This window comes from Penicillium pulvis, assembly GCF_028828015.1.
Source record: "Penicillium pulvis strain IBT 33274 chromosome Unknown contig_10_segment0_segment0, whole genome shotgun sequence".
NCBI lineage: Eukaryota > Fungi > Ascomycota > Eurotiomycetes > Eurotiales > Aspergillaceae > Penicillium > Penicillium pulvis.
This window is the reverse complement of record NW_026643071.1, coordinates 476,244-497,331: the sequence shown is the minus strand read 5'-3', so window position 1 is coordinate 497,331 and position 21,088 is coordinate 476,244. Positions and strand designations below refer to the sequence as shown.

At 47.6% G+C, this 21,088-nt stretch overlaps 8 protein-coding genes across 8 annotated transcripts; 5 read left to right on the top strand and 3 right to left on the bottom strand.

The window, feature by feature from the left end:
• Positions 1–1,942: 1,942 nt before the first annotated feature.
• Positions 1,943–3,397, top strand: N7503_000215 (uncharacterized protein; the record flags this gene model as incomplete). Its single annotated transcript, XM_057059776.1, has 1 exon — positions 1,943–3,397. The coding sequence occupies one exon, from the start codon at positions 1,943–1,945 to the stop codon at positions 3,395–3,397; it is 1,455 nt and encodes a 484-aa protein (XP_056926699.1).
• Positions 3,398–7,821: 4,424 nt separating this feature from the next.
• N7503_000214 (uncharacterized protein) lies at positions 7,822–8,463 on the top strand (the record flags this gene model as incomplete). The annotated part of the gene is made up of 2 exons (XM_057059775.1): positions 7,822–8,119; positions 8,183–8,463. 2 exons carry the CDS (start codon positions 7,822–7,824, stop codon positions 8,461–8,463), a joined length of 579 nt encoding a protein of 192 aa, XP_056926698.1.
• Positions 8,464–9,257: 794 nt separating this feature from the next.
• N7503_000213 (uncharacterized protein) lies at positions 9,258–9,722 on the top strand (the record flags this gene model as incomplete). Its single annotated transcript, XM_057059774.1, has 1 exon — positions 9,258–9,722. The coding sequence occupies one exon, from the start codon at positions 9,258–9,260 to the stop codon at positions 9,720–9,722; it is 465 nt and encodes a 154-aa protein (XP_056926697.1).
• A 451-nt stretch (positions 9,723–10,173) lies between these two features.
• N7503_000212 (uncharacterized protein) lies at positions 10,174–10,951 on the top strand (the record flags this gene model as incomplete). Its single annotated transcript, XM_057059773.1, has 2 exons — positions 10,174–10,656; positions 10,868–10,951. The coding sequence occupies 2 exons, from the start codon at positions 10,174–10,176 to the stop codon at positions 10,949–10,951; spliced, it is 567 nt and encodes a 188-aa protein (XP_056926696.1).
• Positions 10,952–11,256: 305 nt separating this feature from the next.
• Positions 11,257–12,390, bottom strand: N7503_000211 (5'-methylthioadenosine/S-adenosylhomocysteine nucleosidase family protein; the record flags this gene model as incomplete). Its single annotated transcript, XM_057059772.1, has 1 exon — positions 11,257–12,390. The coding sequence occupies one exon, from the start codon at positions 12,388–12,390 to the stop codon at positions 11,257–11,259; it is 1,134 nt and encodes a 377-aa protein (XP_056926695.1).
• A 678-nt stretch (positions 12,391–13,068) lies between these two features.
• On the top strand, positions 13,069–15,767 carry N7503_000210 (uncharacterized protein; the record flags this gene model as incomplete). Its single annotated transcript, XM_057059771.1, has 2 exons — positions 13,069–13,222; positions 13,273–15,767. The coding sequence occupies 2 exons, from the start codon at positions 13,069–13,071 to the stop codon at positions 15,765–15,767; spliced, it is 2,649 nt and encodes an 882-aa protein (XP_056926694.1).
• Positions 15,768–16,189: 422 nt separating this feature from the next.
• N7503_000209 (uncharacterized protein) lies at positions 16,190–17,528 on the bottom strand (the record flags this gene model as incomplete). The annotated part of the gene is made up of 2 exons (XM_057059770.1): positions 16,190–16,500; positions 16,556–17,528. The coding sequence occupies 2 exons, from the start codon at positions 17,526–17,528 to the stop codon at positions 16,190–16,192; spliced, it is 1,284 nt and encodes a 427-aa protein (XP_056926693.1).
• Positions 17,529–18,526: 998 nt separating this feature from the next.
• Positions 18,527–20,717, bottom strand: N7503_000208 (exocyst subunit EXO84; the record flags this gene model as incomplete). Its single annotated transcript, XM_057059769.1, has 3 exons — positions 18,527–18,946; positions 18,996–20,271; positions 20,321–20,717. The coding sequence occupies 3 exons, from the start codon at positions 20,715–20,717 to the stop codon at positions 18,565–18,567; spliced, it is 2,055 nt and encodes a 684-aa protein (XP_056926692.1). The 3' UTR covers positions 18,527–18,564.
• Between the last annotated feature and the right edge of the window lie 371 nt (positions 20,718–21,088).

The following is a 21,088-nucleotide window of genomic DNA, read 5'->3' as shown; positions in this document are numbered from 1 at the left end:
AGCAGGGGCCTTAGCTTCGCGCTGAATATCCCGGACGTGCATTTAGTCATCCACCTCTTGAGCCTCCTGAGCCTTCTCCTTGAGCGCCGGCCAATCTTTTCGAATGCGTGCAGTCTTATCCTGTGGTTGACCCTCTTCAGGAAAGGCTCTCCTAGCTATTTCACCAGTCTCAAGCCAGAAACATACCAGAAAAGCATATACCAGCAATAAATCTTAGTCATGAAATGAAAAACCGATCAATAGACAAGTGCATCTGCTCCCACCTTACATCGACTGGCTCTACCATCCAGCTTTTAGACCAGTTTTTGAGTGGCCTATATGGCGATCATCGGTCATATGTAATAGTTGAACAGCGTACGTTCGAAGAACACGAAGATCGCGGAGACAAAGGCTTCCAACACCAGGCTTCGAAAAACTTCCAAAAGAGAAGGAAGAGTGGCTGGCTCGCCAGAAGGTGTTGATTGCGGAGAACCGAGAAGTGCGGGCGACGAAGGGGTGGGAACAGCAACGACACGGATCAGGCCAGGTACTCGTGTCCAGTATGATCGTCGTTTGAGACACAGGGGCCTTCAAATGAAAGAGGCCTGTCCCAATCTGACTTCCAGTACCCAACCTGTCATACAAATTACTCAAAGGACATGTGAATACTTAAGCAGTCTTAAGCCCAAGGTGTAATGGACTAACTGGCGCTGTGCCCGATTAGGTAAAGTAAGGTGAGCCCTTGACTCCCGAGAGAACATTACACTCGCGTCATCCAAAACTGCCCGCTATCACTTCCTATTTTCTTTTCCAGCACCTTTGTTCGCTTGAAATTCACTGAATCTTCGATCTGTGTGGACTAAACGTCTTTAACATGCCATCGCTCCTCAATATTCTTTCTCCAATGCTAGCTCGATTGCAGGGAAGGCCCACTTTACCATTTGCAATTGGCAAATAGAATACGCTAGCCGGTCTCTCTCTCGAGTCAAAAAAAAAAAAAAAAAAAAAAAAAAAAAAAAAGGTGCACTGTGAATACGATCCCCTGATCAGAGGACTAAGCAGACCTGCCGGTGGGTGGAACACGGTACCTAGGGGTGACTAGTGAAAGTTTGCGCCACACTGGCCCCCAAATTCTGTACACTGGTGCAGGGTCTGTGTTTATGATTATTAGCTGTCCAATCATATCACCAAAACTTGGGCCAAGGTCCAAAGCTAAGCCTGTTGCAGCTCTCTAGTGCTTATTTTTAATTTTATCTTCGCACGGTCCGCCTCGAAGGGACGGGACGAGAGTGGAGGGTCTGGGAATCGACAGGCCCATTCAGTTTTATGTAGCTTATTACGGCTGAAACGCGCCGCCATGTGCCTATTAATATTGCAGAGCCTTAGCCAAACGTTTATTCAATTCGAAAACACCACTCTGTTCCAGGATATGCTCATTATCAGCAAAGACCGCTTACCCCCAACTGGCTGTGTACCGTGTTGTCTTTCAAAGTCCACAGAGCGGCACAATGGAGAGCAGATACGCGATTATCCATGAAAGTCCCGACTCTGTACCTGATGATCTCACGACGTCCATAGTCACAAACAGAGCTGTAAGTGAACAAGCAATGCAAGGGCCATTTAGAATGATCCTCACTCGCATTAGGATGATGATCACCCTACTCCGAGAAAGTCCCCTCAATCGTCATCCTGCAGACGAAACACAAGAGACGGCACCAAATACGCATCAATTCCCACTATAGAGTTGGATGAGCTTAATCATACAGCCGACGGTAGCCAATATTCAGACTCAATTGATGTCTCCGCTGGAGCAGAGCCTCAAGGTCTACCTTCGGTCGACATCGGGTCTGGTACCAAATTGCAGTGCCTGCTCACGATAGCCTTTGGGGTAGTGTGCTTTTTGGCCTGTATTGTCTGCAGCATTGTATTCCTGGTCAAATCGACTACTGCCCATATATCGCCAATGATTTATCTACCAAATGGCTTACCTGGCGAGGCCCTCTCCTTTATCGTCAATATCATCCTCACCCAATGTCTGGAAGGCTTAGCGTATGTCCATTCAATATCTCTTCGCTGGGCCCTTCTCAAGGAGAATCGACTCGTATTCAACACCAACATTCGCTTGATCACTAGCTCAAGTATCTCGAGGCCTAATAGCTGGTACATCAACTCCATCTCGGCGATGCTTCTGATTCTTGCCTATGGGGCTACTTCAACGCTTGTCATGCCCCGATTTAACTTAGATATGGGCACATCTTACGAGTCGCACTTGAACGTGATCGCCTTGCTGGCACTTGGACTCGCTCTGTTCGGTCAAACCCTGCTCGCCGCCTGGTGCTTTTATGACAATCTTCGCGATATTCCCTCGTGGAGCTCAAACCCACTGAACACTACAATCACCATGATGAACCAACAGTCTTTACAACACAGAGAAGGCCGCTGTATAGACTCGGTTCAGGTCCGAGACACGTCACAGGCAAGACCAATGCTGCCACATACGAAACAGCCGAGTCAATGGCAAATCAGCACTTCCGCAAGGCACGCTATGATTTTCATCTGGGCACTGACTGGACTTTCTATCGTCTGGTTCTTGACAATCGTCCTCGTCGCACGCTCCAACATGATAGGTATAATTCATGAAGTCCACCCTCCGGCCAATTCGACATGGCCGTCGACGTGGCATTTTTCATTGGCTTGGAATCCTTCTGCAAACCTCATTGTGAGGATGATATCCATGACCACCTACTTCAATGCGGTTTTCTTCAGTCTGGATTATATCGAGCAGATGTCCTTCGTTCCTGCACTTATCGTCAGTCTTCTGTTTTTTTGCGTAATCCAAGGGTTGCAAACTCTTGGGCTCCACTGTGCAGAACTCATCGTCAATCTATCCCGAGATGAAGATGTATGGAGAGATCTAAACGCTCAAGGCAACCCTGGCCGCACAAACAATGTCCTCTCGACCCCTCCCTTCCTAGCTGCCCTGAGGAGCTGGAAGTACGGCATGCTCCTAATCTTTAAATCTCTGCTGCATTGGCTGCTCGGTCAATCCCTCCAGTCTTCCTTCACTCCAACTTCTGAAGCAGAGAGGGTTTGGTTCACCATGAACTACGCTCGTCTGTTCGTTTACGTTATCTGCGCCACTGCATTTGCGTCTGCTCTTATGTTTCTTACGCTCAAGAAGCCGAAAGGCCCCCAGCCGGCAACGTACGGTCATATACAAACTCTTGCAGATGTTGTTGACGACTGGACCTTGGATAAAAATGGTCAGTTTTGGTGGGGAGACAAAGGCTGTAGGGGGGAAGTTCGGCACGCTGGGATGAGTTCTCGGAAGGAAGATCTGGGACCGATACATATGAATGCTCGCTATGCTGGTGAGGTGAGTAGCAGATGCCTTTATTTTCGGAAGGCAGAGTGCTAGAACCCGCCATGGGGATGAGAATGTAAGGGAAAGATGGAGGTAAGAGCTGATAATATGACTTGAGTGAGGAGATTAGGTTGTAAAACAAGTGATCAGCAGAAATCATACATAATTTGTGTTAGCCTAGCTGACTTTGTCTTCCGTGGTAGCAGAGTGGCGGTTAATTAGTAGTCGTGCTATAAAGGAATTGTATGATTGTACCCTTAGAGAGTCCTGCCAAAAAGAAATATGTCGCATCTCACAGTATCTAACTATGATTCATTAATGATGTCTCCAATACATTATGATATGCAGATCGGCTAACCGGGCATCGTTCATATATACGTGTTAGGTTGGTTCGGAGAAGGGCCAAGAAACAATGCATGTGTCCAGAGGGGAATATCTTTTCTGTACACTCTTGCAAGAAGCAACACGATACTTGCAGGCGGAAACGTGTACGCCATACGGTAGTTTATCATGGCTCATCGACGCTACATAACTAGCATGCCTGAGAACTTAGTCCGATCGGGGAAAGTGGGGCCCTGTAAGATAAGAAGAGAGAGTATCGAGGTAAATCTGATTTCGAACATCACTGTATTGCCGTTAATAACCGGATTGCTCCCTCTTGATGATTGGATTTGTCTCGCACTCTGCGATCGCCGACTCTTCGCCATATTCGACCAGCGGACTAACGCCGCCCGCATGTCAAAAAGAGACAACCTGCCTGTTCAACGCTGGCTTTAACGATATTCACCAACCTTTTCCCTCTGCCATATTTACTATAATCTCCATTGGTTTGATGGGTCAGAACGCACCGGTCTTACTAGCTCAAGGTTTGAGCAGAAAAGATGGTGCCTTCGATGGTTTGAGGAAATGCAAAAGAACAGGAAGGACTTGAGAATGAACGAATATCACACATTCGCGTGGTGTTCCGAGCATAGTTCCATTTTCTGCATGTTCAGCTTTCCATGAAGAGGTTGCACTATGGAGAGAAGTTTGAAATCAGTACTGAGGCGCTATTTCATACCCAAGCTCAAACTCACCCTGCAAAAGCATCGTACCCTAAAATCACTTCTCTTTTTTCGATCGACGCACATATCTTTTCAAAGAAACCGGGGCTTTGCTTTAAGAAAGCAGCATATTATGTTTGTTCGTGGTAGTAGATCGTACCTACTGCTTTCTCGCCGGAATGCTAATTCTATCAAGGAATCTCCACAGCTTATGTTTATTTGCGCACACGTCTTGTCCACTCAAGTAATTGAAGCTACCTGACACCGTTATACAGTGCTGACCGCTTTCGCCTTCCATGTCAAACACATACAGAAGCTGTTTCAAACCCTACGCATGTGATCCGTGATCCGCTAATCCAGATATGGCTAGCATGTAATTGATCCGTTTTGTAGCTGACTAGGTAATATATACCATAATGCTCGAATACAAGTATGAAATATACAGTTTTTACTCCCGACCTTCCAGGCTTGCAAAATGGAGCTCCAGAGGTAATTAAAAACCTCCCGTTTACGGTAAACTGCCAACTGGCGTGGGTGTGGAGTAAATTCACAAATTCGATATGCCCACAGATTATGATAATTTCCTTTGGAGCTCAAGTCTCCCCCGAACCACCACACGCATTGCAATCCTTCCGTCCTGTTCCTTGGCATGTATTACATGTCTGTCGTTTTATTCATGAGCTTCATCCAGGCAAAATAAGGTAGTCTGGATAGATGAAAGTGATGTATGGGGATGTGGTTTACCTTCCGGCCAGAGCCATTGCATGTATGACAGTTGTCTTTGTATGTCATGCCAGCCCACTCAGCATTAGCGTTATTTTCTTCGATGGTGTAATCTCTCTCTCCCCCTGCTCCATTACATTCGTCGCACGTCCAAGTACCGCCTCGACAAGTACAGGTCCATTTGCCGTTTTGGCACTCCTACTCATCTCCTCTATTAGCTCTGCATAGATATAGCCACCTAGAGCATACATATATGGTTAACTTACAGCGTAGCAAGGAGCCATGATATTTGCAGCGAGGTTGTTTATCTTTTTCCCACAAGGTCCCTCCTGGGCTGAGTATATATACCCCAAACTCCCACTGTGGGGCTCCGAAATCTTGATCTAACATTCCTTAGGGTTCCATCGTCATCCGATAGGTAAAGCCAGACGGTGGGACATAGTAGAGGAGATGATCATGAGGGAAAACACGAATCATATGGATGTATGCAGACATTGGATCCACATATCCGATAAGAGATTTGGCTACGCCGAGTGTGGCCCACTCTTAGATCGTCTCTAGATCGCGAAAGTGGCGGTGTGCGGCTTATTGTCTGCGATTCTCATTTTTGAAACTACAGGAAACAGGGAATCAACATTTTTTTTACCCACCAATATGTTATCCTTACACGTAATTTTCAAGCCCCATATCCTACACATTATGTGGCTGGCTGAAAATAAACCGGTATTTCGAACTTTGCCAAAGTGGTCGTTCACCCTATTTACGACGCGTATAGTGGCCTACCGGTCTCGGGACTCAGTCTTCTAACGAGATCCAAGCGAGTAAGAGGAAACTACGAGGCTAGCGTCGTATAACAAAGCAGCAAGAGATATAGCAAGCGAGATGTCATACATTATTAGAGAAATCACAGACACCATAGCAGGGCGCAATGAGCTTAAGCTCTCACGGCACGGAGTATATCATCCCGGCATCATATCATCGGGAGTTATATCAGTAAGAAGCAATGGTGAGTTTATCAAGTAAGGTCTTATGTGAAAGGGTACAAAGTGCTGAGCCAAGGATCAAGAAATTGACAGCTGATGTATTCAAAGTCCTAGTCAGTCATATTATCCTCAGGAGCCTTTCCAGCTACGGAGCTATCTTTTGATTCAGTCATATAGTCACTTGGAAAGTTATACAGAAGGTGACAGTGTTGGCTTTATATGGCGAGGATATATATGCGGTAGGTTGGACCTTTTTAGTGGTGGACCTAGTATTTCTTGACCTGCAAAATAACATGTAGTTACAGATACTTTCGCTGGTATTCTAATAGTTTCGAGTCATACGAGGTCTTCAAATACACAACCAACCAGATATGGACTAGCATGTCATGTGATTAGGGTTTCAAACAGCTTCTATGTGTTGTTCGACATGGAAGGCGATGGCGACCGGCACTGTAAACGCATATATTGATGGAAAGGAAACTCCCAGATCCACTCATAAGTGCAAGAAATGCAATGCATGTTACCTCATTGAAGTTTGTAGTTATGGATCTGATTTGGCTCTGGTCCTAACAACGTGGGTTAATCTTGGCCCTGGTTTGACCCCAGATGACCCTCGATGGAAAGTCCTTGCCGTGGATTGTCAAGATAAAGGTATGGCACTTGGTCTGGATGATCAGAAAGACGGCCCACGCGCCTGTTTTGAACAAACGTCACCTCGGTCGTTGGAGGCCTTGTGGCCATGCAACCTTTCCTATCTCAATAACTAGCGATTCAGGGAGATTATGTCTCACGAACAGTTGGGAAGCTTGGATGCCTGGTTTCTACCAAAGTAGGCCTTTCGGAAGGTTGCCGTTTGATGTAAGTGTTAGGCGTTTAGGCATCGTCTACCAACAATGAAGCATGTCGATGAGGCAAAGAGCCGGGCGTCGACACAGGAGATGGCAAAACTCAGGAATCAAAATTGCAGGAGCATGGGATATCTAAGTGGGCTGCAAATGCTGTTTGATGGGATCGTGGTGATGATAATGCGGATGACTGCAGTATCTGAGGGAGGAGTTGCTTGTACTGCAGGTTGAGTAGATCTCAACTGGACCCTGGACGAAGCCTTGAGGCTATTTTTAATTTAAGAGCTCTGTTAAACTTCCAATACCCAAACGTAAGAAAATTTAGCTTTTGCAATTAGTGTGAGTCTAGGAATCTACTTGGTAAGCCTGACGCTGGGCTCACTTATTGAGCGACGACACTTAGAATACAGAGGAAAATTGATTCGTATAAATGTTTTTGTATTTATAGACCTATAATTCTCTCATGATGACGGAGGAAAAGAAACCAACAGGTATTAACTCAGTAACGGCGAGTGAAGCGGTAAGAGCTCAAATTTGAAAGCTGTTGGCAAGCTCGGTATAATCTCCTCATTAAGATGCTACTGCTCTATATCAATCTCAGCCTCTTCTCTTGTCCTCTTGCTTCCGCTTCTTGAATACTATGTGCTTAATGAAAGTCATGTAGGATCCGAAATTATGCTCGCTCATTCAAGCTTACCAGGCTTTCTTACTGAATTTTACCTTGAGATATCTGCATGATGAAATGTCAACACCCACCAAGGCACTTTCACTCTCTTCTGATTTCAAATGTCATTTTCGCTCAGTATCTGTGTACCATCCGCTTTCTACTCTTACACCCATGGACTGTTCTTCTCATGCCATCCACCTTCCAGCACCCTTCGAATATGCCTCTCCCTACGATCCTCGAACACGAACCCACCTCGTTGAACGAGATGATGGTTCAGGGAAACCTAAGAGCTTCATCTCTCCCAAAGCGTGCACGCAAAAGTGAGGCAAAGCTTGCAAAGGCTTCAGCCCTGATGGCGGCTCTCCCATCGCCTATCCACCCCTGCAGCCGACCCATGACCCCCGACTCACTGTTCGGGGAGATAACGGATCCCAAATATGCTGCCTGCCCGGTTCCAGACGAGCCCATATCCCCCATCTTCATCCATTGCATGAACTGCTGGAGAAAGGATCATCGTGAGTCAATGTTACCCATTCTAGGAGACCCAACAAGCATCAAACATATACTAACGAAGTCAGCAACTGAGAGTAACAAGTGTGAATTTCAAAAGCTGCGGAACTACTGGAAGTCAGAGCACGAGGAAGAGCTGGCCAAGCATAATAGTCACTCGAAGGCTCAACTCGCGTTTCTTGCCGCCGGGTATCACCAGTTACAAGCCAACTATGCTACCATTCTGGCTCATCTCGAGTACCTAGAGTTCGAAAATTCGCAGCTCCGAGCTGCGAACATTCAGCTCCACGCTGATATGTTTTATTCTCGTCCCCGGAGGGCGTTGGATTCGCAGATCCGCACCCCGTAGTGTATCCTGCTGTTCAAATTGTTTCTGAAACCGATACACTGAGCAGGTTCTGAGAGATGCCGGGGAGAGCTGCTGGAGGTAGTGATTTTGTTGAAAGCTTTAGGGCGGGCTATGAAGGTCCATGGATGTTGTCCTTAGGTCATGAAATGTGTTCTGTGGAATATCTCAGTAAGGCAAGTCGGGTATGTCTTATGCTTTTACTTGTCGTTCAAACCAAAACAAACCTGTGTGTAAATTGAGCGTCTTCATGTCCAGTACCGAAGCTGTATATGGCCGTATGTATAGGAGTCAAATGCACACCCTAATGAGCACCGTGGAGCACCTCATGAGTCAACCTAAAAAGAAGCGTAGAAATCTTATCAGAGATAGGCTTCTCCGTTATGGACCCACGGCCGATATATCGTAGTAGCCCGACGTGGTATCAACTTCTAGCTTAGCTCGTAGCCTTATCTTCTTGTGTCTTTTTCTGTTTTTTGAACGCCAGGACTGCTAGTGTCCAAAACTGTAATCAACTCTCAGGGTATATCACACGTGATTGCGTTATTTATCTTTCCGCAGCTCCGTAGGTAGTCCGGGCGTGATTGCATTATCTTTTTTTCCGCACCCCCAGAAGTACGCCTTGGGACCTCCAAGCGCTGACATTCTCTACGCTTCCAAGATTCACCCACAGAGCTGACTCTGCCCTTCATCACCGTCCATTCACTGTAATCTGGGACCTAAGTACTTATGTGCACTTATTCATATCACCACTTTATTTTCTATGCTATATGCTCTACCCTCTACTCTGCATCAGCATGCTGCTGAATCCGGTCCGACCGTGCGAGGGCTCCCCAACCTACCAAGAAGAATATCGAAATAGCAGCTACGTACCAACTATAATCGAAACATCGTATGGCTTCCAGATCGTCGCACCGGATACTCCATATGTGGCAGCAACCGGGGTGGACAGTTTATACTTTATCGACACCCGTCTCGATCATGACACCGCTCAGCATATCAAGAATCAGATTGAGAAAGCGACCATACCAATCCCGGACGAGTACACCGCTATAGATGAGATTACGGCCACAGCAGAACGGAAAAATGGCAAAACCGGCGAAACGACATTTGTATTCGACCCGGTCTACGCTAGGGTTATGTTTGCCAAGGGGATAAACAAGCGCAACCCAGAACTCAAATTACCTGAGTATGAGCCTGCTGGCGATTGGGTAGTAGCCTATGATCTGGATGAGATAACAGGCAAGATGAATGCCGCTTGAAAGAACACAATGAAGACGAATATCATTCAATGATAGAGGCTTATACTTTGTAGGCAATGAATTAACTGACTGGGACTTATGGCTCGCTGAGCTAAATCACCGTCTTTGTCTTTCTTGAATATCCTTTAAGTCTCCGTGACAAATTGCATATGAATGGAACAGTTTCTTTTTGTTCACGGCTATCAAATATGTCCTCAGTCACTTTGTTACGTCTTTGTACTTAAATAAGAATAGAAAGCCATTGTGCGCCACAATGGAGGTAATCACTACAATAGATTGAGCCAAGTCGCGGAAATCAATCAGTAAGTATAAAGAGAGTTCGGGTTTCGGGCTTCCGAATTTCGATTACACTTCAAATCCATATTCCTTCTCAAAACAAATAATTTAAAGCAATCACCTGCATCACCAACTTGAACTTGACCTCGCACATCTACAACTTAATCCACACTCAATGGAGACTGACATTCTAGACGGAGTACGTGACGCCGAAATGGCAATTATGATAGACACACGCTTGCAGGCAAGACTTTCCAATGGACGAACCGAACAAGAGGCCACAGACGACGTTATAATTCACCTATCAACACTCGGCGAAGATGACTTCCAGAAGGGCATTGCCATCCTGCGACAACGAGAATTCATTGCTTATAACATAGATATATACTTTTTGGGTTGGCACTCTGTTTTTATCGGGCCTTCAGGTTCCGGTCAAGGAGTTACCACTCTGCTCACTGGGCAGGAGATGGAGCTGCTTCCATTTGGAGCTCGGCGCCTTATTCCTGACCCCAACCTTGACTTCCATGGTCAACTAACTGTCAATTTTGATGTTGATATAGCTCAACCTGATATCACATGGATTACTAGGGGTGGGATCAGTCATGGAGCTCCTCAGCAGTCCATATCTGAAGCTATTGATTCGTTGCCTCGGCAGACGGTGAGTGAAATTGTTTTTCTGGGTGAGAAGGCTGACTGTGCTGTTTGTAGAAATGAGCTTGAAAATGATGCTACGGTAATTGTTCTACCTTGTGGACATTGGTATTGCTATGCGTGTGCTATGTCGTGGTTAAGTGACAATGATTCTTGTCCTTTGTGTCGTCATAAGGTCTTTGGGAACTTGTAGGTGAGCTTTTTGTGGATAGTTTCAGCATTGGGATGGTGTTACATTAGAACAGATCGTAATCGGCTTCATGAACTGCGCCAAGGACTGCAAATCCCCCCGTCCACTCTAGTATAACTAGTATTAGAGACGTGACTAATTCATAGGACTTCAAATTAAACATCTCTGGCCCTCTCAATACTCGTTCGGTTTTGGGCTTTCGATTGCTAATTCGACTTAGGTTGAAATCATCAAAAATCTGCTCAAACCAGCTTCTGGTCTGTAATCAGAAATATCCGGCATATTTCATCACTCTTTACTTCGTTAAAAACATATTCGTCTAATCCATGGCGGCATCGCCCATGGTCCCATTATGATACAAGTTAGGCACCAATTGAATAGAACCATAAATATTGATCGATTGAGTGAGTGTCTTTGCTACCTGCCACTATTGATATATAAATTTCTTCCCACAGATACATTACCAGATCCTGAGTTTTGCACTCCTTGACCGCGGAAGACGGATTGCGCAGCTAGGCGGCGGCCGGCGAACAAGTCAGGCCCATGACGACCGAAGGCTTCAGTCGTCGTGAAATGCTGCCGTGGGCTCACATAGGAAAGAAGTTCCTTAGCGCACCCAGCAGCCGCAGCCGCAGCATAATGCTGCCAGCTGTCGCTTTTATGAGAGTCTGCATAGTCGGAGATGCCCCGGATTGCGATGCAAGAGTACTCCGTTGCGATACCTGCTGCTTCCATCTCGAAGCACAAGATATCGCCATTCACCCTCCTATTGATTTCTGCCGCATTTGAGGCGCTCTTTACGACTTGGTCTCCAGACGCTATAAGCCCATAATGAATTTTGGGGATTGGTCTCCGGGCCGGACGATGGACCAATCGTGTCTTATCACAGCGCTGACAAGTTTCATGCTTGCGAACATGTCGGTATATCGACTGGAAGAGCTCATCTGGCTCTACTGGCCGCTGGTAGGCGACACGCAGGTTGTCGCCTTTCTGGAATATGGCCGACATGAACTCAGGGATCCTGTTTTGCGAAACTCTATGATCGGATTGCATAATACAAACAGCACTTCTCAAAATCTCTGGTGGCGGCCAAAGAAACCCTTTCAAGATGATACCATTGTCCGTGTTCTTGATCAAGTCATATTGCACCACACCGCCATGCTGGCCGTCGGGCATGCTCACGACAACGTCACCCAAGCGGATGTCATTTCTTTCGCTCGGAACACCTCCCCCGATACCGACCATCAATCGTAGCTCGATCGATGGGAAACTGCGCGACATGTCCTTCGCGACCGCAGCTGCCGCGCTCTTCCCCTGGCTGCCTGGAAGGCTAGCAAGGATCACATTATGGCCACTGAGCTCTCCCAGGATATACATATTCGAGTCGCCGTGCTTTCTGGGCAAACGCGCATGTTCTTTGTCCAGCATGTAACGCAGAGCGCTCATCTCAAATTCTAGAGCGCAAACGATCCCAACTGTGTACCTTTCATAGGCAAGTTCTGCGCGACTGGTTAGACCATGGTATTTCTTGGCTGGGCTGATGTGGCTCATCTACCTGTCATCTTAGCAGTAATGAGTTATCGCTCTGACGATCTAGGTCCAGTGTAATTGAAGGCTTCTGGGCTTCAAGATGATTTCCCTCTGGTGATAATGATAAAATTCAAGACACAAAGTAGCCGCTGGACAGAAATTACTACATTTATCTTTATATATATGCTTTTCCCGTACTTTTGTACATTACTAGCGTGGTAAACGGTTGTTGTATTTCCATCATCCTTTCACCCCTCATCTGACTTCCCCTCGAAGAGAGGAACGCTCGTTGACAGCACACTCGAAGGTGTGCGGGTCGATCCAGCAATAAGAAACAACATCAACACAAGCTATCACAGGTTGTACGAGGTGTCTATAGGCAACCACCGGTATGTGTAGATGAGAGAAGCGTAGAATCGCGATGTTCAATACTACCTTCGAGGTGCTAGACTTACTGTAAGAGAGTGTGTGTTCCCATATTTAATACCATTTATATAACCTCTACTCCATATGGGGTTAGATAGAAAAAGCAAATATCGGGAAATGATTTAATATGAAACGAAGGTGGCAGGTCCGGCGCCTAACTCCCATCGGTTTCAGCCGCGTTCAGCTCACCCACAATACTTTTCAATAGCCTCCAACCATTTTGCTTGGCTATATCAAACACTTTGAAGGGATTGTTTCATGAATGGTAAAGCCATGAAGCGCTGGGCTACTGAGGAATCGCTAGCAGAGGACAGACCTGGAAGGCGGCCTGTAGCAGCGGCGGATACTGCTCAATCCTACTTCCATGGGCATGGATTACAGAACAGCGGGAATGGAAATGTTACGGTGGGGCGGGATTTCAACTTAGGTATGCTTTTACCTGTTTTATTTGAATGGGCTCTGCTGACTAGGTTCTAGGCAATTGGACAGACAAGCGCTTTGACTGTCAACGCGACCTTTTCGTGACAAATCCGTCTGAAGACCGGAAAGCACTGAGACGCAGAAAAGGAGGCCATGCTTCCGGCTCTTGCGAGTGGATACTCCACACGAAAGAACTTACTACTTGGCTTGGTTCTGAACCGACGGTGATGGTGGGCTCCGAGAGACAACCGGCCCAGGCCCTGTGGCTCCATGGGAACCCAGGAACTGGGAAATCAACCATGGCTATATTCCTTACAGAGGAGCTGCCAAAGACATTTTCCAATATGAACGGGGAAACGCTAGTCTACTTTTTCTGTGACTCTGGCTTCGACAAACAGAGGACCGCGACCTCGGTTGTCAGAGGACTTCTCCACCAGCTCATTGAGCAGCACGATCAGCTTCTAGATTACCTCCTTCCAAGATACCATGAGCGTGGGATAGAGCTATTCAAGTCGTTCGACGCTCTCTGGGAAATATTCATGACCATGGTGGATGATCAGAACACGGGTCGAAAATATTGTATCATTGACGCGCTGGATGAATGCGATGGAGATTCGCAAAAGATCTTATTGGCACAACTTGAAGAAACTGTGCAGAGCCAGGACGCCTCGTCCAATTTCCGGTTGTTGGTCACTAGTAGGCCATATTCCGAGATACGTGAAAGCTTGCAAATATTCACGAACAAAGATTTGGCTTCTTTCCCCGAAAGACAAGAGGATATCAATCTTTTTATTGAAGAGAAAGTCAATTACCTGGCTGAAAGGAAAGGGTATACGAATAAAGTCAAAAATCGAGTATCCCAAATTCTCAAAGATAAAGCCGAAGGAACTTTCCTCTGGATCGGTATAGCGTGCAACGAGCTCAAGGATATTCCTTCAAACCGTGTCATCAATGTTTTGAAAAACATACCGAAGGGACTTGATTCGCTCTATAAGACGCTTCTCGACATGACTTTGGAACAGAACGATATTGATGATATTCGACGCCTCCTAAGCTGCATAGCTGTATGTTTACGACCATTGACTGTCTCGGAGCTCTCTGAAGCATGCCAGCTGTACCAGGAGGAAGAAGACTTTGAGACAAGGCTACAATTTACGCGCGAATACATCGAGTCTTACCGCTTGATGATCATCATTAAGGACGAGAAGGTACTTCTGTTACATAAATCAGTCAAAGACTATCTGATTGGGGCTTTCTTTATCCAAAAACTTGAGGCACATGCCCAGCTTGCTTACCGGTGTGTTGATCTCCTCTTAGAGCCGTTCTGCAGCGCGAACGAATCGCACACCGGTTTCTCGAAATATGCAATTTTCTATTGGACTGAGCATGCGCGCATGGCCGAGTTCAGTTTTAAGGTTCAGCGTCCCCAAGCGGAATTTTTCCAAATCGATTCTCCTTATCGGGAACGGTGGTTAGAGCAAGTCAGGTCAGAGCAGGCTTCATATCCAGTCCCGGAGAGGTTCTCCATCTTCCACGTAGCTGCAATTTGGGGAGTTTCCGCTTTGGTGGATTTTGCCCTTGGCTTGGGAGCCCAGGGTTCAGAGGATGCCACTCATGCTGTTCACATTAACTGTATAGATAGCGCAGGTAAAACACCCCTTGAATATGCTGCTAAGTGGGGAGATCACAATATTGTTGCTGTCCTCTTAAGCCAGGGAGGAAAAATTACCACACAGGTGGTGGAAGCTGCGACTGGAAACTTATGGCATGGCAAAGAAGTTATGACAGTCTTTCTCAACCACTATGAAGACCATATCACCATCACCGACGAGCTGGTGGGAGCTGCGGCTCTGAATCCCATAAATGGTAAAGAAGTGATGGCACTCATTCTCGACCGCAATGGAGATCAGACACCTATCAATGAGATAATTAAGGCAGCGGCTGAAGCCTTTTTGTGGAAGAACGGCATATTGGAATTTCTCCTGGATCGCTATGGAGACCAGGTCACTATCGCTGATGAGCTGGTGATGATTGCGGCTGGAAACCCCACAAGTGGTGGAGAATTGATGGCAATACTTCTCGATCGATATGGAGACCAGATCACCGTCACTAACGAGCTAGTGATGGATGCGGCTATAAATTTCTTAAGTGGCAAAGAAATCATGTCACTCCTTCTCGATCGCTATGAAGAGCAGATAGTCATCAACGATGTGGTGAAGGAGGTGATCAGAAATCCATTAAGTGATAAAGTAGAAGTATTGGCACTACTTCTCGATCGCTGCGGAGACCAAAGAGTCATCAACGAAGTGGTGAAGGAGGTGTTTGGAAATTGTTTCAGTGATAAGTTGGAGGTAATAGCACTCCTTCTCGATCGTTATGGAGACTACATCACCATGACCCACGAATTGGTGAAAGCTGCGGCTGGGGATCCCATATACGGTAAAGAAGTTAAGGCACTCCTTCTCGATCGCTATGCAGACCGACCAAATTTCAAACTATTACTGACCGGGGGGCGGTCTAGAGGACTGCATTTAAAGACTCGGAAGAAGTGATGGTGCTGCCTAGTGATGATGGCAGCATAATCGGAGATGTGTTGCCCAAGTGTCGATCCGGCAATGGCAAAGCCATGCCCACAACGACCACAAATGATACGAAGGCTCAACTAGTTATCTTCCGATGCCACAAGAATAAATATTTATTATAGTGGCGTTGATCAGTTTGAAACGGACTACATGAGTAGACTACAGAAACAGTACGCTATCATTCGATTTGTGGCTAGAAATTGCCTAAGCCTACTAGCTGGAAGTTTATATCAAGCGGGATAAGACCATAGCCTGTGCAGGCCTCGCAACATTGGCATCCAAATCTAAAGATTCATTCTATCGATCCTAACGCAAGACTAAAGCCAAAACAACAATAGCAGAAGATCTAAAAACAAGAAATCTATCATCTCGCGACCATGACTCTAAGGTCCTCAGATCTGCGACTCAGTAAAGTCCATATACTCAGCACCCTTGGCCTTCAAGTCATCAAGCACATTATACTCCATAATCCACTTCATACGCTCCATCAAAGCCTGGGGATTGAAGGTCTCACTCAAATGATCAGGGTCATCCGAGCTAGCAAGTTTTCCAGCCTCAAAGCTAGTCTTCGTAACTCGATCCGTGCGAGGCTTGCGCAAGTCCTGATAAAACTGGAATGCAGCATGCAAGTCGTCATTCTTCCAGTGAGTGAGAATAGTCGCTAGAGCGATGCCAGACTCAATCGCCATACAGACACCCTGGCCTATATCAAATGTTAGTCATGGTTTCGTAGAAGCATAGATATCTATATAGCTTACCCTGGTGCGGAAGTGTCGAGTGCACAGCATCACCCAGAAGAACAATACCCGCGTCTTTCTGGCCCTCTTTCATCTCGTACCACTTCTCAATCGGCTCGCGCACGTACAGCGCCTGCTTGAGCATACGGCCATCAGGCGATCCAGCCTGGAGACCCTCAATGATATCCTGGACCTGTGGACACCAGTCCTTAACATGTTCGTGCAGGGAGCTGATGTCCGAACGGGCCATCCAATTCTCCGAATCCCAGGACTCAATGGGCTCAGACATAAATCCAATAACACCAATACGGTCTGTCTTAGTAGCCGGGTTACCGATAGGGAGACAGAGGATGTGCCGCTTCGGGCCACGGAAGTTGACAACATTGTGCAGCAACTTGGCGGTCTCTTCGGGTAGATCCTTGTACTCGACGAAACCACGGTAAACGACCTGGCCGGAGTAATTGGGCGAGTCTCCGAAGCCGAGTTCGCGACGGACTCGAGACTTGATGCCATCGCAGCCGATCACAATGTCAGCATCGGTGGTGGTGCCGTCCTCGAAGTGGAGGGTGTATGGCGCGGCGTCGGGGCTGGTATTGCGGTCGAGGCGTGCGAGACGCTTCTGCAGGTGGAGAAGCTCTTTCGGGACAGGCTCTTTGAGAGAGTCGAGGAGGTGAGCTCGGTGAATCAGACGGGCATGCGGCTCGGAGAATTCTTCGATATGGCCGAGGTACTCGCCAGACTTGTAATTGTGGTATTGCATGTAGTAGGGTAGCTGGGGCGAAGAGCGGCTCAGAAGAGACTCCTTTAGGCCAAATGCATCGAGGATACGGTTTGCGTTGGCGGAAATGTCGACTCCGGCGCCGACTTCACCGAATTGATGGGCTTGTTCGTAGCACTGAATGTTCTTCACGCCAGCGTACTGGGCGGCGTTCATGAAAGCCATGCCGCCGAGACCACCGCCGACGACAACAACGCGCTTGTCTTGGAAACCCATTTTTTTTTGTAGAAGATTGGTGATGTTTTTTCTTTGAAGTATATGTTTGGTAATGAAATAGTGTACTGGCTTTGGCTTCAGATGACTTTTGCTTGCTGGATGCTGGTTGCTGGATGCTGGATGCTGAGATGCTGAGATGCTGAGATGCGATGGTGAATGGAATGAGGGATGATGGTGTTCTCAAGCAGACTATTTGACTGTTTTGAGATGCCGTATATCCTCAATCGCAAAACTAGTTATCCGATCCATGGTTGAGGTATTGTCGAATCTTCGGAATCTGGAGATTGTTGTATGATGTGCTATCAGGTCCTTCCGAGGCGCTGCTAATGACAATGGGGCTTCCCGGTCGATCATCCGTGTGCACGACGTACCCACTCGGACGAGGTAGTCCACACAGTCTTGTCTCTGCAAAGCTTCACTAAGGTGACTAGTCTATATTTGGTGTGCATTGTGGTGGTGCTGACCCGAAGTCCTTAGTATATTGTGGCGCCCAGCTTCCGAAGCCCCCACTCGTCGGATGCAACCGCTTATGGTCAGCCTGCAGGCCACTAATGAATCAGGATGCCGAAATAACCGGACTCGAACGAATCAGCAGGGCTTCCATGATGTTTTCCTACCTCGTGCGTCATTTGAAAACAGGCTTTGTAAAATTACTGCGTTCCGAAGAGCTAGCTGCACGGTCTCCCGAGAGTGCCCCGTTGTCGGATTAGATGAAAGCAGCACGCTGTATAGAGGATCCTATCGCCGACCTTCCGGATGTTTGAGCTTGGACGGTTATCGGCACTGACGAGTCGCTACTTGGGCGGTTGATAATCACTTGCTGCTCGAGGACTAGAGAATCAGTGAAGCCTTGGGCCTCAAAGTAGCGGGTACGAGCCCGTAGACCTCCTTGGGTCCATGGATAGGTACATGTAGATGGAAAACACCAGTGAATGAATGTATGTCAAATTCCGTCAAGGATCTTAAGTTCAATTCCATTCCCTAATGTTCTCGTAAGGTCTCCTTCGCATCCAAGGTCATTTATATGCCACTAAATCTATAGATTGGCGAGAGTAGATGGCGCAGCAAGTTCACCTGGCTGTATAGCCCGTGGACCACCGTTCTCATTCGGGTCGTCTAATCCTTGCGCCACCAAGTCCGTAAAGTCAATTCCTACGCTGTTCAAGTGTGCCGCATGCTCATGCACAATCTCCAGGCACTTATCCCAAATTGATGTGCCCCGCTGCACACTGCTGAGCTGGCGACTGAGCAAAGCGTTGAAACCGTCCAGATGCTGCTTAGCCCAGCGGATAGACGAGCTGGACATTGAACTGGGGAAACATTGCTGGTAGATGCCGACAGTGTTTTTGATGAGACTGAAGTAGACGTATGAAATCTGGAAGATGTAGAGAGGAAGGTCGCCCTCAAATACACAGGCCCTGTTGCGATGTTAGAAGTGGCTTATGTACTACAATCAATGGGACTCACCGGATACGCTTCGCAATAATGTCAGTTCGAGCCCTCAAGTACGTTTCACGGGCTTGATCCTCAAATCCTAAGCGAGTCAACCAGGAGACATTGGTCTTCGTCGCCGTGGGAAACGAGTGTGTGTCGACTAGCGCACGAGAGAGTATTCCAGCGAGTCGTGTTGCACGTCCATCAACCTTCACATTGATCACGTCCTGGGCAATGGAATTTCCCTTCAATCCCTTCGCTAGCTTTCGAAGCTTTTCGATGCTAAACACCGCGGCCTCAAAACGCTGCAGCGCAATATCGATGTCGAGCTCGTCAACTTGTCCTTCCACCCAGCGGAGGTTCTGCTGCTTGCCATCCACATCAATGCGCACATCTGACTTGTCGCGTGGGCTATCTGTAAGCTCAAACTGATCGGCCTTTTGAGAGAACGACGTGTGTCGTCCAGCGAGATATCCATAAGCCTCCAGAGGCTTGCTGGCAGCTTCGGTTTCCGATCGTAAGTTCCGCCGCAAATCTTCCACGGTTTTACGGAAGGTCGCGAGGAGTTCGTTTTTGGTAGATGTATCCCGTTTGTCCTGGCGATAGGTAAATGGCTTCGACCCCACGCGGATACTGATAGCATTGCCAATGCCACGATCCAGGGCCTCCTCTCGCGCCGCACCGGTCCCCAGATTTGCTGCTAAGTCAATCATGTCGATATCTTGCAGCGGCCAGCACTCTTCCGCAACCAACTTGGTTGGAATCGGTCCATGGTGAGCGGGGTTGTTGTGATCCACACGCTTGCGCTTCTTCGCAGCGACCAACAGGTGGTCGTTCAACAAGACAATGTGGACTGGTCGTTTTGGCTTCCAGGTGGCGGAGTCCAGCTCTGCCCAGTGGCCCGTCTCTAGCACAATGTGTCGCCCAGGCACCGCCGGCAGGAACTTCTGAGAGCCCTCCACGCTTTTCCATAGGGTCTGCAATTGGACACTCCACATGCTTTCCAAGTTGGCGACGGAGCTGCGATTTGATCGCTTCGGGAATTGGTCGTCGACGGGAGACATGGGATTCGGGGTATTCCCAACGGTCGTCTGTCCGAGAGCATTGGTGAGCTCGGCCATGAGGGTCCGGAGGGTCCGCATCTCGTCCTTGAGCTTCTCGGCCTCTTTACTGATCTTGATAAACTGTGTGCGATTCTGATAGACATTCTGTTGGAGGTCGGTGGAGGTTCGATTCTTGACTTTGCGGAGGCTTTCTTGGTATTTTTGGATATCCTCCTCGGATGCGTTCGCAAGGAGATTAGCCACATCTGGATACGTGTTAGCTTGAGCCAGGCGGGGATATGATAACGCACGTACATCGCTCTACTGGTAAACTGGGGTCTCGCAGGGCATTCAAATCCACTTTAGGCGATGACGAGGGAGCTCCGTCTACTGGCAATGGCTGTCCTGGGGCAGCGGTCGATGGCAGCCCACCATATCCACCCCCAGGCACCGGCGGGGGTAGCGCAGGGACAGGAGGTGCACTAGTATCGATGTCGCCGAGGTTATTGAATCTGGTCGAGTACCGTCTTTTCACCAAATCGGCGGTGGCATCGCTCTGGGGAGCTCGGTCCTTGCCAGCGGGGATAGCGTTTTGGCCGGCATCGGGGGCTCTGGTGTTTGGCGGTAAGGGACTGGAGATAGGTTTCGGAGCACTGATTTGAGGACGTTGACGGCGAGATTTACTCCGCAGAGTCAAACCTCGGCCTTCCATTATTGTGATTGGGGATGGGATGGGACGTTTGGAGATTGGACAAGGGGAAGTTGGGAGGCTCCCGTATCGGGCTAGCGGTAGGTATCATCTATTCGACGCAACAAGGACAGCGAACTGTTTTTTTGCTACGATCAAAGGTGGATATCATTTCCATACGAGCATAATATCTACCTCTTAAACAATAAAAGTAGTCTCGACAAAATCATCTTTACTTGGTCTAATTGATTGTGGCCTAGTTAATGAGATGACGTATCATTGTGCATGCAGTCATCTCTCTGGCTTGAAATAGTGGCATGGAGCTGGCCTTGACTGTGTATGTGATGTAGAATACTTGTTCAATCCATTTGAATCAATTGAAGTTCATTTACCAA